At 38.4% G+C, this 17,785-nt stretch overlaps 1 protein-coding gene across 1 annotated transcript; it reads left to right on the top strand.

Annotated features, from left to right (window-relative positions):
- Positions 1 to 19: 19 nt before the first annotated feature.
- LOC146454596 (CXXC-type zinc finger protein 1-like) lies at positions 20 to 17,342 on the top strand. The gene is made up of 17 exons (XM_085095386.1): positions 20 to 85; positions 2,061 to 2,156; positions 2,539 to 2,609; positions 3,852 to 3,952; positions 4,201 to 4,310; positions 5,019 to 5,105; positions 5,927 to 6,001; positions 7,398 to 7,481; positions 8,129 to 8,194; positions 9,271 to 9,476; positions 10,708 to 10,816; positions 11,982 to 12,077; positions 12,696 to 12,809; positions 13,960 to 14,003; positions 15,423 to 15,513; positions 16,058 to 16,210; positions 16,990 to 17,342. The coding sequence occupies exons 1-17, from the start codon at positions 53 to 55 to the stop codon at positions 17,143 to 17,145; spliced, it is 1,692 nt and encodes a 563-aa protein (XP_084951512.1). The 5' UTR covers positions 20 to 52; the 3' UTR covers positions 17,146 to 17,342.
- Positions 17,343 to 17,785: the final 443 nt, after the last annotated feature.

Raw genomic sequence — 17,785 nt, 5'->3', positions numbered from 1 at the left:
TCAGCATCAGGGCTGGTTACCAAGCTACTTTCCCCGCTCGGCTGTAGACAAGATGGCGGAAGAGGGGAACGACGACGGTTTGAAGGTACGAAACAGATTTTAAAGGTAGTTTACGTCCTTCTTAAGAATAACCTGACCCTTAATCTATTATTCTAAGCCATTTTATTATCCTAAAGAAGCTATTTATTGTGTTTCAAGAAAAATGGCATTTGTATTGGCGTTTGCATTTCCTTAATTTTTAGATTAAGGTAATTAAAAACTTAAGCTTACTTGTAACAAGACTTAAGTAAAAAACTTACAGTGATAGTAGGTACTAGAGTTAGCGAGAGTGGTAAATACTTATGCAGGAATCAATGTGAATCGCTAACCCCTTTCCCACTCTGGGACAGAGTGGACAGAGTGGAGATTTTTTTTGACAGCGGAGAAATGGAGGTTATTTGAGACAGAACGCATTTCCGGGATTAGGGTTTGTAACAATGGGACCATTGAACATTAATGTCAATCGATTCGATACCAATCAATATCAGTCCATTGATATTGGGAGGTAATTGTGATTTTTAATGTGATTCCGATTCAAATAGAACAGAAAAAAAAAATAAAAAAACACACTAAAAATAAGAATCAATGAAATTTGACAACAAATGATGGGCAATCAATGAGAATCAATGATCAATTGAAGGAAATCAAAGAGCAATTGCTTCCCATCAGTTGTTGTTGAATTTTCATTGACTCTTATTTCAGTGGATTTTTATTTTTTCACTGCCAATAATTAATTACTCCAAACAATCAACTGGAATCAGTGTACTCTCTTGGTCTATAGTACGAGTACAAACAACTAAGAAATTAAAACTAAACTGGGCCAAGTAGAGTGTATACAATATGCGAGACAGCGAGGTATGCGAGGCAGACGTGCGAGGCATGCGAGGCATGAACAACCCCAACATAAACTGCTAACCGTTTAGCCAACCGTGGAGCTATTTAAGCTAACCTGAGTGCTATTTAGGCTAACCGGAGTGCTCTTTATGCTAACTGGAGGACCTCACACATCTGCCTCGCTGGCTCCCAGATAATGCATCTCTGCCAAGTAGACCAGGGTAGAGTAGAGTAGAGAAGACTTGGACTCAGCAGAGTAGAGACTCATCTTCGTTCATCTTGTGAACTCAACTTGTTACCCAGTTGTCTTGTGCATGCAGTTCAATGTACAGTGTTTAATGAAATGAGCCGTAAGTCTTATCTACTTTTACCCAAAGAGAAAAAGCAGGTGCTCATACCATTTTATATCCTTTTTAAAATTTGAAATTTGTCTAAGGTAAAAGAGTTGGATTTGTTTGGGATACTTTTGATAAAATTTAAGTCCAAAAAAGGTTTTAGGGTATGTAATCTTTTTTAACTCAGGAACTTCCAAGCAGTTGCTTGCCTTCTGAAAATGCTTTTTGTTTCCTCTTTAGGACGGTGCCTACTAATACCGAAGTATTTTTGCGCAGTTTGACTGTGCGGGAAACGCAGATCTTAGCAAGGGCTAGGGATGTCTAAAAAGAAAATTGGGGGGTAACCACACATTTTTAGAGATAATTTAGTAACAATAATAATATTATTGTTAATTGTTAGCAATAATTAAAAAGCAGTAAAATACAAAGCAATGTAAGGCATTTTTTTTTCCAAATTGAAGCTTTATCATCAAATGCATGGTTACCCCCAGTTTTCTTTTTGGATACCAAAAGCACATGCTAAGTTCTGCTTTCTCTGCATAGTTTTAAACCGCACAAAAAATATACCTGTACGAGTATCTCGAGATGCGCAGAACGTATGCGCAGTAACAATAGTAGGCACCGTCCTTAAGACAACATGCATGTATTATATTTTCCCCTTTGAAAGCAAAAAGAATAAGTTTTACAGTGTTGTGAAAATCTGAGGTGATATTTTCCAAGGTAAACTCTAGTTTCTCATCACAGTTAAATCCAAGTTTCTGAGGCATTGCATTGGAATGAACCATTTGGTGATCCTGAATGTGAGAAGCTTTGTAAGCAAGAGTTGATAGAATTTGTGTTTTAACCTTGCAGCACAAGGAAGTGGCTCGTATATTTAACATCTTACCTGAAAGACAAGCAAAGGTGAACTACTTGATAGCCTCCCAAGAGAAGGCAGAAGCTGCAAAGGTAATGTTGATACCTGAAACAAATTTAAGGAGGATGCCTTTCTCTCAGAGACAAAATTTGTATCAACCAATGTAGTTATAACTTTTCATTATGAGGAGTAAATCTTTAAGATTATACCCTGCCAACTCTAATGCCAGCTCACACTTAGGGAACAATTTCTCAATTGCCTGGTTGAAAAATGTGAGCTATCACATGCACTTTCCTAAAATATGTAAACTTACCAATGTGAGAAATGAAACATCCATGTAAAATGAGCAAATGTCGATACTTTCCCCCCAACCTGACCATGCTAGATGGTTGTTATAACTTTTAAGCCTTTACAACCTCTTTTTGTGGCTCCATTATGGATGACCAAATGAGTTGTTTTTATTTTTTAATACAGGAAGAAAAGTCTAAGAAAGAAGATGTTAACTACTGCATCTGTGGTTCTCCTGACACTAGTCGGTTTATGATGTAAGTATCTGTGAATAATCAGTCGATCTTCTTGTTTTTAAGAAGTATCAGTTATTTATCAGTCATCTACTGCCTGATGACATGCACTGTTGATGTCAGACACTTTGAGCACATGAACTTATCAGCTTAGGACGGTGCCTACTAATACCAAAGTATTTTTGTGCGGTTTAGGACTATGCGGGAAAAGCAGATCTTAGCAAGGCCTATTGGAATCCAAAAAGAAAATCGGGGGTAACCACGCATTTTTCAGAGATAATTAAGCAACAATATCTCTAAAAAGCGCCAAAATATAAAGCAATGTATGGGATTTTTTCCTAAATCGAAGCTTAATTTTCTCTGAAAAATGCATAGTTACCCCAGATTTTCTTTTGAGATACCAAAGGCATTTGGTAAGTTCTGCTTTCTCCGTATAGTTTTAAACCGCGCAAAAATATTCCTGTATTAGTAGGCACCACCCATAGGAAACCCGAGTATCTCGCGATGCGCAGAACGTATGCGCAGTAACAATAGTAGGCACCATCCTTAATATACCATCTGAAAGCAATGGTCAAACTACATTCAGCTCTCGTCTTGCAGACACTTCGCTAAAACAGACACCCCGATAATATGGACAGCAGCTAAATCCCCTCCGAAATAGAGTACAGATGTTTGACTGAAATAAATTCCTGCTATTACGGACACTCTCTTTTAAGGACACTAACTCACGGTCCTAAGGGTGTCCATAATAAAGGGAGTTGACTGTACGCAGCTTCGCAGTATGACCAGTACGTCATGCTGGTGCACAGGCATATCACCCAGTCAGTGGCAGCCATGGAAAACTGTTGCAGCCTTATTAGGCCCCATCAACATGGCATAGCTGTTGGGAACCGAATGACTTGAAAGCTGTGTATCAGGCACCTTTACTTCCAAGGCGGTTGCAAGCACCCCTTTAAGCACCAACCCCACACAATCCATGTGGTAGCTGTGGCTAGGACTGTAAAATGGTCTCAGTGTATTAGTAGTTGTCCCTACATGAATGATGATATCTGCCATCAGTTGTTTGTCATACTACTACTGACACTGTATGAACAAGTGATACATGTATCTTGAGCTTGGCATGATAAAGTCTTATTTTTAAAATATTTTTTCAGGAAGTACATTGTAGTTTTCCAAGTCTTGACATAATGACTTCCAGTGCTGTTAGTGAAGGTTTAAGTAATATAATTGTTATTGCTTTTTTGTCTTTTTTTGTTTTTTTCGTAGCTGTTGCGATAAGTGCGATGAATGGTTCCATGGTGATTGTATTGGTATTACCAAGCTGGAAGCAAAAGACATCAAACAGTACTACTGCAGACAGTGTTTAGGTTAGTTGGTTTCTTTATTAATTTTTGATAAATACAACAGAATACCAAAAAATGTGCCCCCTTCAAATATAAGCCCCCCAAATTCAAAATGCACAAAAGACTCCTATCACAAATCATATGCCTTAAAATGCTACTTTTTTGAAGGAAAGTTTTGCATCAATGAGTTAAAGGAGTGGTGTTTTTAACTTTAGAATTTATTATCATTCACGTCTTTGTTTTTTTTTAATTGTTTTTGTTTCTTATTACAGACAGTGATTCAGATCTTTGTTTAAAGTACAGGACCAAGAAGCCAAAACCAGAAAAGAGAGAGAAGACTCAATCAGAAGAGAAAGAGAAACAACAGCTGGGCAAAGATGAAGTGAGAAATGAAAACAGAATAAATGCAAAAAATAAAGATTTATTTTGTGTGTTTTAGTGTACCATAATGAACAGCAGAAAACATAAGTAAACGTACTAAAGATTTTTTATGACACAGCTGGGTTTGCACTGGTCATGGAAAACCTGAAAAGTTTTCCTGGCCTGGAAAGTCGTGGATTTTAATTGTGAGTCATGAAAAGTCATTGGAAATTATGTTAATTTATGTAGAAAAACCACTAAGAAAGCATTCTTTCAGGGAGTGAAAAAGGAAGAACAACAACAACAATTTATTTACAAATGTACTAAGAAATATTATTTACAATTTATTTACAAAATAATGTACTAGAAAAGAAAATGAAGAATGAAGAAAACGAACAGTCAAAAAAAAAAAAGAACCAAGAAACAGATTTTCACTCAGTACAAATAAATACTGTGCATTTTGACGATGCAAATGCTTTGTCATGGAAAACTTGAAAAGGTCATAAAAAGCCGTGGATTCTTAAAAGCCCAATAAAGTACGAACCCTGTGATGGCATGTACAGCAGCTGTACTTACCTTGTAGACATTCTTGATTGTAAAAAGTGAAGTCAAAAGATCTTCCTGCTGTTCCTCTCTATCTTCCTTCCTGGTTGTTGTTGTTTTTGTTTTTGTTATTGAATAAGAGCTGTCTGCAGTTATAAAGTAGGTTTTTTGTCATTTTTATTCACAGGGTGATCGGAAGAGGTCGAGGAGAACCTGTGGAGAATGTGTTGCTTGTCTCACCACAGAAGACTGTGGACAGTGTGACTTTTGTAAGGTATTGTTGCTCATCATAAGAATTTATTCCTTCTTTTAGTTGAAAGTAGGTAGGTTGGAGTAATCGACTTGATTCCATTAAAGAACATTTGTTTGAACCAATAATATTATAGTGATGCTGATTTTACTTGACTGATTCACTAGTCCAAAGATTGACTGACTGACTCACTGATTGGCTGATTATCAATATTTATTATATTATGTTGTAATCTTTTCGTTTTAGTTAATTTGTTATCTTTGGAGAGTAAGGTGCGATAAAGATATGTTACTGTTAGAGACCATGTTCAACACCACTTGACAAAGATTCCGTGAGGGAATCGAAAGCTTATGCTTGAACATAAATTTTCGGTCCTGAAAACGAAACCTGTTTTGTTGTTATTGTTACTGTTACTTGACTCATTGACTGACTGGGTCACTGACTGACTGATTGACCAACTCACTAACTGACCACCTGACTAAGTTACTGACTGACTGACTGACTGACTCACTGACTGACTGATTGACTCACTCACCCATTGACTGACTGACTCACTGACTGACTCACTCATTGACTGACTGAGTGACTTACTGACTTACTGACTAAATGACTTATAAAATGACAATAAACAGACTGAGCATACTAGGTGGCTGATTGATTGGTTGTCTGATTGGTTGGTTTATTGATTGAGAGATTGCTCATGAATAACTGGTTGATTGGTTAATTATTATTGATTTGTTGATCACTGGTTTAATTGGATGACTAACCAACTGACTGGCTAAATGACAGATTTAAAGACTTACAACCCTCACTGGTCACTGACATCAATTTGTCTTCTTTTGTAGGATATGAAAAAATTTGGTGGACCAAACAAAATGAGGCAGAAATGCCGCCTACGCCAATGCCTAGTTAAATCAAGGGTGAGAGAATTTTTTTTATATATTCTTGGTCAGGGGTATATAGTTAGTACAGTCAGTCTACCTCATGCATGACCAGTATTTCCAAGAATGAAATGAACATTTGAATTCCTCTTTGTAATGTCTGGCATTTGAACAGAATCTTCAACATTTCTCCAGAAATATTTCAGAAAAAGTTGCATTAACTGAAAAAGAGATTCAAAATACTTGGGAAACAATTATTGTTATTCTTGTAATACTTAATACTGTAATGTAAAGAAAAATTCATAGCTTTATACCATCAATTAACTAGGAAAATTTCTACAGGGACTGACATGTAAATTTCAAAACTTCATTCAATGTTAAAAATACTGGTCACATGTGATGTGGATTAACTGTAAAAGTGTACCACTAATGTTTTCTGTTTAAGGTTAAAACAGGTTTTTCAGAGGTATGGATTAGGATGTTTGTTGCCTGCTGTAGAGTAAAGCAAAATTTTCTTTTTGCTTCTCCTTACCTTTAAGGGACTTGCACTGTTATAGGATTGGATGGCTAATTTTACATCTGCCACAATGTTCAAGATGTGGTACATGTACATAGTTTGTACCAATGTTGTCCCAGCCTTTGTATTTAAAATTAAGCCTCCATTAAACAACTTGCATTGTGTAAATTTGACAGACTTGGTTCAAATCCTGTTTAGTGAGATTTCTTTTCTTTTTCCTTTTTCTTTTTCATTTTTGTTTTACTTTTTCCCAGAGCACCATAAAAATTTACCTAAGAAGTGAACTAGCTCAGTGGAAACATAAGTGTTTTCTCTTGTTTTGTGTTCAATTGAAAACAAAGGGAATCCTCAAGGCATCAGGTTCTATTTTGTTAAAAGTTTCTTGAGATTTCAGCACAAAAAAAAAATCATATTTAGTTAATTCATTAACTTCAGGTGTTGAGGGCCAAAAATATATCATTAGGAAACTGTATTTCTTATGTAACCAGTCTGAATGTTAACTTGAAGGTTATTTCAAGAGAGTTGGATTCTTAGCCAAATTATCACTTGCTCCCTTTCACATCAAACCCCTCAATTGAAGGGCTGAGAGCAGAACGAACCATAATGACACTTCAGATTGCTTTTCATTGTTTTAGCTCAGATTCACTGGAAATTTTTTCAAGTGGCCTTGAATTCCTTCAGGAAACATTGCTCCTATGTTTTATCGCATTTTGTGATAAAAACAGGTTTTTATTGCAAGTGAAGCACAAAGCAGTGGATAAAACAGGAACAACGTTTCCTGAAGGAATTCAAGGCCATATGGAAAAAATTCCGACCTGAAAAGTCATTTGGGTTGGTTATGCTTTCAGTGCATTAATTATCAGAGTTGCTTGTTGTTGTCGTTGTTGTTGTTGAGTTGTTCATCTTATTTCTCACCAGGTTCTTTTGAGAGGAGGCACCACATACCGTGATATACTGAAGGAAGAGGAGGCTAAAAGAGAAGATCTTGATATTGACATAGAGGTACTTAAAACACCGCCAAATTTTAAATACATACATTTACATACACTGTTATCCTGAGAAGGGAACCCCCAGGCACAGGAGGCACTTAAACTTTTTAAAGATGTTTTTTAAGTCTCCAGCCTTGGGGGCCCAGGAAAGTGTGAAATTAGGTAAAATCCTCTCAATTTTGTGTGATTTATTTCTCTCTTTAAATAAATACTGGATCCAGACTGGCTGTAAATTTGCTCTCGGGTGGGGCTGGAAAAGTATGCCCCACATCATAAACTGTTCACCTCCTTAAAGAGTGAAGAGAGTATGTTGTTGAGTACATTCAGTGTATAGTAAATCAACTCAATAAATAACATTGAAATAATAGAAAAAAGGTGCAAATAGATTCTACTGCTACTAGTGGGGTTCAGGAGGAGAGGACTTCCAAAACGTAATTTTAAATAAGTTAGTGTTGTACATAAGGCATGGGAATTAAGCTTACTTGAGGGGTTGTATGTTATGTTAAAGTCATTAACTTGCTAGATGTAACAGATATGCTAGTAGGGTAATGCTCCTTTTCAAATTATTCTGATATGAGTTTGGTATTTACCACTGTTGGCATTTGTTATGATTCAGATGTCAAATGTTGGTCAACACAGTTCATTGTTTGTCTTACACAGAGCATAACACCCCGAAAGCAAAGAAAAGCAGTGAAGATGAAGCACGCCAAATCTGAAAGCAGAAAGGTTTGTACATACAAGTTACTCTTCAAAGATTTTGCCATGTTTACTCTAATTGTTTTTGGGTGCCTGGGATGGCCAGGGGTTGAGAAATATTCTTGCCCGCCAATGCACTGTTGCCATGACTGCAAACCCCAGCCATGCGTCAACCCCCACCTTCTCCCCCAAAACAAAGGAATCTCCTAGCCTGTGTACAGGCTCTGGTTGGAAGGGCTGAGAAGGAACTGGCATCAAGTGAAATGGCGCAGGGGAGAGGTGGGGGTGGGCACAGCCACCCCTCCCCCTCTTCGCTATTTTTCCCCGTTTTCATCTTCGCCCCATCCTCGACTAGAGAGCCTGTTCACAGGCTAGGTGGACCACATGAGAGCGCAAAGTTCAGAGCCAACGCACTTAAGGACGGTGCCTACTAATACAGAGGTATTTTTGCGCAGTTTACGACTATGCCGGAAAAGCAGATCTTAGCAAGGGCTATTGGAATCCAAAAGAAAATTGGGGGTAACCACACATTTTTTAGAGATAATTAAGAAACAATAATTCTAAAAAGCGCTAAAATACGAGGCAATGTATTGCATTTTTTCCCAAATTGAAGATTAATTATCTCTGAAAAATGCATGGGTACCCCCAATTTTCTTTATGGATACCAAGAGCACTTGCTAAGCTCTGCTTTCTCCGCAAAGTTTTATACCACGCAAAAATATCCCTGTATTGGTGGGCACTACCCATAGGAAACCCGAGTATCTCGATATGCACAGAATGTATGCAAATAATAATTATTGTAACAAAAGTAGGCACCGTCCTTAAACAAATCCCAAGGCCGGCCCCAAGAAGAACTTGAAGCACTGCATATCAGTCAGACCAGGTGACCTGAGATGTCCAAATTTGTTCTTACAGGAGTCCTCATAGTGGAGTTGAATGGTGTTGAATATTTAGCATGTGGTTTGATTTTGGTTTTTTAGTTTGCTTTGTCTCAGATTCGTTATCATAATCTACTAAAAAAAAATTAATGTTTATGCCACTAGCAAACAATTATCATTTTGCTTTGTATGTCTTTGCACAAACTGTTTAAATCTATTTCTTACTAGGAGAAACTAAGACAATCCAGTGAAAGACCACGCAAAAGAAAGAGGATAACCTCCAGTGAAGACAAGACAAGAATGTCTGCTGATTATGCGGAGGAAAAAGAGAAAGATGAAGTTCCGCGTCAGTGCTATGGTCCTGGTTGCACCAATGCTGCTCGCTCGGGGTCAAAGTATTGTAGTGATGAGTGCGGCATACAGCTGGCAGTCAGGTATGATATCACTTACCTTCCAAAAAAAGGCCAAGAACCAAGATTATAAAAATAATGTGCAACACTTCAGCAAAGATCAGTGCTGCTTTCATTTGAACTGTGACACTTAAAACTTCACTGACTGAAAGGCCAGAACTACTTTTATGGTATAGTTAACAATAATATTATTCTGCGAGTGTGCATTGGATATGAGATGATAGAATGGCTATAATCATCTCATATTTAACAAGCATGAGTGGAATGATTGTTCTATTAAAAACAATTGAGAAATATTCATCCTACATCTTGCTAATTTCAATTAGCAAGACCAACCAGAAGACAATTTTAATGGTTGCTATTTCTCTGGCATGGTATAATGACTCATATTTAATACCGTAGCCGCTAAGCCAATCAAATCCCTGGAATTGCACTACACAATGATCCAGTTTTTAATAATAACCAATAGTATAGGAAAGTACTGATACATGTAAATGCATTGTAGTTTCCACTTGAATGGTTGGTCGTACTTTCGGATCACATCTTTCAACTACATCGTACAGTGTCGCTGGAAAGTTGACTTCAGAAGTCTTATAACAACAGAGTACACTGTCATCCCATCACAACTGAGTAACTTTGTTAAGTGCACTAAAACAAGTTCCCTTTTCATTTGAAAATACTAAATAAATTAAATAAATAAATAATAAGTGACTTTATTTAGGTGACTAAGTATTTAGCACTGTAGCACTAATTGGGGACACTATAAATCAATGAAATAAATATACAAACTGAACATAACATTTGTTAAAAATCCCAACTGGTGGGAGGCAAACCAGTTGGCTATTTACAAAGTGTGGCCTTGGATTTGAAGACCGGGCTACCATGAAACAAATCCAAGTGTTCAGAGCGGGACTTGAACCCGTGTCCTCTGGATTACGAGTCTGGCGCCCTAACCACTAGACCACGCCGCATCCCAAATATCTATTAACATGTTACAAAACGCATTTCCTTTAGACAATGTTAAGCAGTGTGTTTATATCATTGGCTATCTCAAACTTCCACTGTCTCAATGTTTTTCTGCTGGGTGTCCAGCGAAGTTGCAATTTAATAATCATAGCCCTGATGCATTGTACAAGAAGCAGAGTGTTTCATAACCGTTTCAGCTCCATCTGTAGTCTTAGCCATTCTAAGTATGTGTACATTCTGCACCTGCATTGAACCAAGTGACCCATTTTCATCTTTGTTATTGCTGTAGACGTATTCAAGAGATTTTGCCCCAGCGAATGGCAGACTGGAGAAAAACTCCAAATGTTGCTGATCTGAAGGCTGAAGAGACTCTAAAGGAATTAGCAAAAAAGAAGCAGGTATGTTCTTCTGCGTGTACTGAGCCACAAGGTTTCTTTCTAGATGTGACTTTTTAGTGGCCTTCCTGTTCTCCATGCTCATCAAATTTCAACAAGAAACCCACTTTTAAAACTTTTATCTGCCGCTTTATGCTTCGTTTTGTGATAAAAAACGAGGACCCCTCTGGATAACAGCTGAATGGGCCACGCTGGCTAAATAAAGTTTATTTTGCTTTACTTTAATCATAGGTTTTTATTGCAAACGAAGCTCAAAGCAGCGGATAAAACATTTGAGCAACGTTTCCTGAAGGAATTCAAGGCCACATGTAAAAACTCCGGTGAATCTAAGCTAAAACAACAAAAAGCAATTTCTGAAAAGTTATTTGGGTCGGTTATGCTCACAGCCCTTCAGTTGTGGAATCTATTTAAAACTCAGTCTTGCACTTGAGGCGTGTTGTTTAATAGAGAAAATAACAGTATGCATCCACTGATAAAGGGCATTGTGTATGATAACATAGGGTTGGGTATGCCTGGCATTATATTTCTCCAGAAAATTCATGAGTTATACCTCAGCTTAGTGATAAGTAATATGTCTTTGAAAAGAAAACAAAGATCCTCGCAGTTGTATCTGCGCAACTAGACTCTTGCGAAAAAACCTGAACAAATTCAGGCCTGAACGGGATTCGAACCCATGACCTCTGCGATGCCGGTGCAGTGCTTCACCAACTCAGCTATCAAGCCAACTGGGAGCTGGTCATATTGTGAGCTCGTAATATAGCCGTGAAGAATGAAGGGTTATGAATATATATGGAAGTGTATCAGTACAGCTATTTCAATTAACGTTGTCGGATCAAAGTATAAAGCTATAAAACAAGACCTCAAGATTCTGTGGATTTTTTTGAATAAGTTCATCAAAATTAGCTATGCCTCGTCTGTCCAGTGAAATATAAGATGGTGAGCCATTTGGATGAAAAAAATGTTAGGATGTCAAATGGATGAGACCTGTGGCACCCTCTTTGAAGATGGCTTAAAGCTTTAAGCTTTGATCCGACAACGTTAATTGAAATAGCTGTATGCACTACGGATTTAAGGAAGAAAAGATTCTCGTAGTTATCTACACAACCAGCCTGTTCCGAAAAAAACTGAAAAAAAAAAAAAGATTCACTGGTTTGGTGGTTTCTTTCAGGAAGCCCAGGATAAGCTGTGGGAACTCGACAGACTTTCCAACAAACTTGATGCTTTTGTAGAAAAAACAAAAAATGCCACTATAGAAGAAACAGAGGTAAGGAAAATTGATCATTTTATAACTCAAATCAGTGAGCTTTTATTGAGGAAAAGCTTGGCCATTGTCCTGAGTGGCTTGGAGATAGTGATCAATACTCTTATGCACTTTATCGTATCGTTGTATTCATCAGTTCATCTGTTCCTCGAATTTTTTAAATTCACAGAAGTTACATGTAATAACGAGCAAAACGGCTACAAATGGCTGTATTCTTCTTGTCGCAGATAGAGAGATTAACACTGAATCGCGTTTACGGCAAACCGCAAACGGAGATTCGCGTTTATGTTTTCTTGAAATAAAGAGTACAAAGATGAGAATAGTGCAAACTAATTCTGGCCTTTGATGCTAACGCAAAACTACTCGATTTGACAGAGAAACTGAAAACAGCAAGCGGCAAATATAGGATAAACATGGTCACGTGGTCATACCTCACGTTTGCCGCAAACGTCATTCTTAACCTCTCTCTCTACTTTTACAGCACTGTCCCCAGGGACAAGGTCATGAAACTATGTGATACTTTGAATTGTTGTATGGTTCAACAAAATGTATGGTAAGTCACGACAAGAGTAATTTTCTATGATGCTACACACTGAACTGTTTAATTTCGTTCTTTTTTAGGCACAAGAGACTGACACAGAAACTGAAACAGATCTTCAGATACATTGTATCACTTGCGGGCTGCCATTGGCTCCTAAAGTAGCTCTTAGACACATGGAGAAGTGCTACATGAAGGTCCATACATAGAACTGTTTTCGTCCTATCAGTTAATTCCTTACTCGTGTATTGAGCGGTTTTCAGTTGAGTGTCCAAAGTAATTTCTCATTGGCGGTTTTGCTTTACTTCGCTTTTGATTGGTTAGCAAAACTCGCGCCATTTTCTCAACCAATGAGAAGCAAAACCTAAGCAAATCGTGATTTGATTGCAGGCGTTTTCCCACGCTTGACGGCTGTTACATGCATAAGCATTTGCTTCAAGTTCTGATTGGTTTATTTGGTTTTGGTTTTACGACACTCAAATGAAAACCGCTCTGTTCATGTACATGTAAATGTTTACTCTTGAATCTGTTTGTACAAAAGTTTAAGTCTTATTATTCGAGTGACTGGTTATGAGCAGTGGTTTTCCATTATTCTGCTTATTATGCCGTACAGGATTAATCTGATCTTTGAGTTCGTAGAAGAAATCTAAGTATGGCCTGTGGAGCACTATACTGAGCGGTGGTGCTCGTGATAAACACAAGTTTGCACAAGTGAAATCTTTTGTCGATCTATTTCGTCAGTGTTGGAAAAGCTGTCACTAAAGTCATATTAGATGAAGTTACAGCTGCAATTTTACTAAAAGTCTACCAACAAGTAACTTTCAGATCATTAACAAGTTATCAGTCACGTGACATGTGTCCAAGACCCCTAAACTGAGGAGTGCTTTCCATTGTTGCGTCATTTTCAAGGCATGGTAGTGCAGAATCTTGAAAAATAATCACTGCAAAAATAGTACGCGCTATTTCAAAGAATTTCGAGGGTCAAATTGGTACATTCCGTTTACGAACTGACCAGTTTAGTCGGTTTTGCAAACCAATCTGCCAGTTCTGACAAATGGAAAGCGCTCTAAGTAAGCTAAAAAACGGAGAAAAATGTGGAAACTCTCTGCTGACAAACAGCCACAGTTGATTGCCTGTCGTCCAACAAAAACTGTTCTTTCATTTACCGAGCTTACAATTTATCCCCTTCATTCTTTCATTTCCCTTTTTATTCGCAAGTTGAATTCTTAGGCTACAAAAATTTGTGCTGAATAATAGCGTTGCTCTAGAACTTCTATGGCTAACAGTAATCAAGATGAAATTGTGTGGACAACTGTAACGTTTTGTTTATTTGCTGGTCTCTTCCAGAATGAAAGCTTAACGACATTTGGTTCCATCTACAAAAGCGCTGGGTAGGTTGCTTGGATTGTATTTGTTTTGCTTTGTTTGTTTTTACTTTTGAAACGTTGAAATTTACGCCACTTGGTTTGTCCGTTCGCTTGCGGCTTAACACTGACAGGCGCATTGTCACACAAAACTGTGTTAACAAGACGGTGCCCTGGGAACGAGGATGGCCTGCGCATACTCAGTATGGGAGGTGGTGTACCAACATGTGACAATATACTATTAGGAACTTGTAGAACAGAATGCGGATAAAATGTCAAAATTCAAAGCAATCACTTTCCCAAAGCCATATTTTCTTTGCTGCTGACCAGTACAGAAGGAGGCTCAAGGAAGAGGTTGGGTTATGGGATAATCTAAGCATGCGCGATAGGTTTGTAGAGGTTTGTAGAGGTTCTCGTCAGTTTGTGGTTTTGATGAGCCCTGCTTTGAATCTGTATCCGTGTTATCATAAACGCAATGGTTATGGAACCTGACAAACTTCTTTGTGATATGTTTTTGTTAGCATTTTTGGCCTTGACCGTGCAGACGACAATAGGTTTTGAAATGTGTTGGAGAAACCGACCAATAGAAACGTTCGTGTTAAGATATTCAACTGTAGTGTGAACGTTAAAGCAAAGGATTCTGCAGGGTCGCAGCCCTTCCAACATAAATTGCAGCACCATTGTTTTCATGGCAAGGTTTCATAACGAGTCCCTCAGTTAAACTATGGTGCTATGTTTATCTTGCGTGTATTATGTACGTATCAATGTTAATCCGCAGGGGTGCCACTAAACGTCAGTGAAAATTGGTTAGAAAGTGCACTAAAATGTTCAAACATCCCCGCTATTGGTAAAACCCTCGCCTATGACCAGCTTCCCCCCTAGCAGCTTAAAGGGGCGGTGTCACCTATTTTTAGTGTCACTTTGAATAGCGAAAAAACATATTTGTATTGATGGAAACATTAAAATAATGGCTTAATTTTTAAGCAATTATCCCTTCCAGGGCACAGAAACTAGAATCAATCATTTTTGTCGGCAGATAGCTAGGATGCAGATGGATTGCAACTTGAAAATGATTTTCAAGTTCATCCTGTGAGTTTATGAGAAATTGCTAAAAACTGATTCCAGTTTATTCTTCCTCAGAGAAACCATTTCATATTTTCCTCCTGGTGCTCTAACAGCGATTTTACGCTATAGAAGGGGTTCTTTGGCAAATATTTGAGCAGTTTTGGCCAACACACAGCAAAATCTCTGTGACAGTGTTCCTTTAACATTGATAGGTGGATTGGTGTTCATTATTCGTCAGTTTATCTTCTCGTTTATTGTGGGAGACAGGCTTTATGATATTCAAATGCCTGGAAGATACAAGTAAATAGTGTAAAAACTTTAGGTCTATAGTTATTTGCTGTGTTGCATATTTTCAGTGTATAATGTTGCCATTTTCCTCAGGAACCTGTTCTGTGATTATTACAACTCTCAGCAAAAGATCTACTGTAAAAGACTCCGAGTTTTGTGTCCAGAACACACCAAGGAACCAAAGGTAACATTCTTCCCCCCTCAGTCCCTGGATTCTACTTAACTTACTAATACATGGGTGTTTAGATACCACGCATGAAACTTTCTAAAAGCCTTGGAATTCAACGGCATTTTAATGGCGTTTTTTTATGGACTTGCGCAGTGCTTCGCTTTAGTGTATGTTGTACCCAATCTCCTCCCCAGATCGCGCGCGCGGTTTAGGCGAGCGGAGGCCACACAGGGGTAGGTACGTACCCTTACCTCCGCTTTCCTGGTGCCGACGAAAAGGAACGCATCCTCTGGAAACGAGATTGTGTTGTACCGTACTCCAGCCAATCAAAAAAAAATAAAACAAAATAAACAAACAAAATGCTATGTTAGAACTAATCAAGAGCGATTCCAAATCAGTGTTTCACTGAGAACTGATTTCAAGAGAATTTCTTTATTGAAACATACCCGACTGCATTTTTGTTTTTATTGCTTTTTGGGTTTAAGACAGTCACTGTATATCTTCTCAAATAAGTTGCTGTTATTGTTTACAATATTTCCTTTCGTCTCTTTTTTCCAAGATTTCTGCCACGGATGTGTGTGGCTGTCCACTTGTTACCAACGTTTTTGAAGAAACTGGAGATTTTTGTCGCGCTTCCAAAAGAACTTGTTTAAAACATTACTGTTGGGAAAAACTTCGCCGAGCGGAGATTGATCTACAAAGAATACAACAGGTATGAGTCTGTTCCATTTATTGATGAATCTCGATTCCGGGCTTACTGTCAGCGATTTACCTCAAAATGTACAGTTTGCCTTCCAGTGCACCTTTACTGTTGGTCTCTGCGCATATAAAATACATACAGATCTAGAATTGGACAATTCTGCAGTCAACCGTCTGTCTCCGGCGAGAAACAGTACAGTGACAGTACATGATATTGCGCCCTTGTGTCAATCCGTTCGACGGCAATGGCAACGAAAACATCACCCGAAAATATATCTTTATTTCATTTGTGCTACTTCGCGATTAGTTCAACTCGCTCAACTTTTACAAAAATGGCGAACTATCCAGGAAACAAATTGGTAGGATTGACGTACAAGCTAAGAAAGAAAATGAAAAATTCACTGCCGTGTGTTCACGTTCACCACAAAACCTTAAATGTGGTCATTTCACGTTGCTGTTTTGCAGAGGATGGCAAAGAAATGTACCAAAATGTTTGTTTTTGCTCATTAAACCTATTGTTTTGTGGCGTTGTCGCCGTCGTCGTTGCTTAAGCTCCCTAGTAGCTTTTTAAACTCCCTGGTGTCTGTTGTGGCTGCACAGACCAATCCTTCCGTCGTAATCCATACTGCAGCCAGTGCAGATGAACCCGTGCAGTGGTGGTTAGATTGACTAATGACCGTTGGAGTTTTCTTGTCTTTATATCTACCGAGAACTTTGATTAACTTAAAACATGTCCAAAAATGACGAAAGTATTATTTATTGCTCTTGTATTTTTTGTTCTCCTTTTCATAGTGGCTCAAACTCGAAGAAGCTTTTGAACAAGAAAGATCGTTGAGATATACTGCAGCCCAAAGAGGTGGAGTGATAGGACTCTTGCTTCATCAAACGATAACCCACGAGCCTCCCTCTTCCACCGAGGATGAGAGGAATCTTGAGAAGGAACAATGACGAAATAAAGCGCTCATTTTCATAAATCCAGAGCCTGCACTCTCTTCGCTCAGTAAATTTCTCCCTTGCTCATGCACCCTAAAGGTATTTGGCAAGGAAAAAATCTGCTTGAGCAAACACCACTGTGGAAAAGACAGCTTTGTGGTTGTCGTTTGTTTATATTTGTAAATAATTTGAAATAAAAAAAATTTCCCTTGTAAAATGGTGGCAAGTTTTTTCTCGTACTCAGAGCCCGCGCGCGTTTTAGGCCAGCGGAGGCACACGCCTTCGGTAGGTACATTATGTAGGGGGACATGCTGACCAGCAGGAACGAAGCCTCTAGGAAGCCCGCGCGCGTTTTAGGCCAGCGGAGGCACACGTCTTCGGTAGGTACATTATGTAGGGGGACATGCTGACCAGCAGGAACGAAGCCTCTAGGAACGAGATTTGCCTGTGGTGTATCACAACCTTCATGATCCAACCGTGTACTTTAGCCAGTGTGTATCATTTTTGTCATCTTGCAACAGAAGAAATGTGGCCGCGAGGATGTGTTGTCTTTCAAGGAATTCCAATGTTCTGTCGATGGTGGCAATATAACATTCCAATAACCCCCAACAATGTGCCGCCTAGCCACTAGAAATTGCTTGAAACTTAAAAGAAA

Source organism: Pavona decussata, unplaced genomic scaffold (assembly GCF_977016875.1).
Source record: "Pavona decussata unplaced genomic scaffold, jaPavDecu1.1 SCAFFOLD_300, whole genome shotgun sequence".
Taxonomy (NCBI): domain Eukaryota; kingdom Metazoa; phylum Cnidaria; class Anthozoa; order Scleractinia; family Agariciidae; genus Pavona; species Pavona decussata.
This window is presented reverse-complemented; position numbering and strand designations above follow the sequence as displayed.

What these genes read in the sequence shown, in the direction of transcription:
- LOC146454596 (XM_085095386.1), top strand. Translation starts at nt 53, where the DNA reads ATGGCGGAAGAGGGGAACGACGACGGTTTGAAG. An exon ending in GGAACGACGACGGTTTGAAG is followed by an intron (nt 86 to 2,060) that starts GTACGAAACAGA and finishes TTAACCTTGCAG; the next exon opens with CACAAGGAAGTGGCTCGTAT. An exon ending in AACACACCAAGGAACCAAAG is followed by an intron (nt 15,514 to 16,057) that starts GTAACATTCTTC and finishes CTTTTTTCCAAG; the next exon opens with ATTTCTGCCACGGATGTGTG.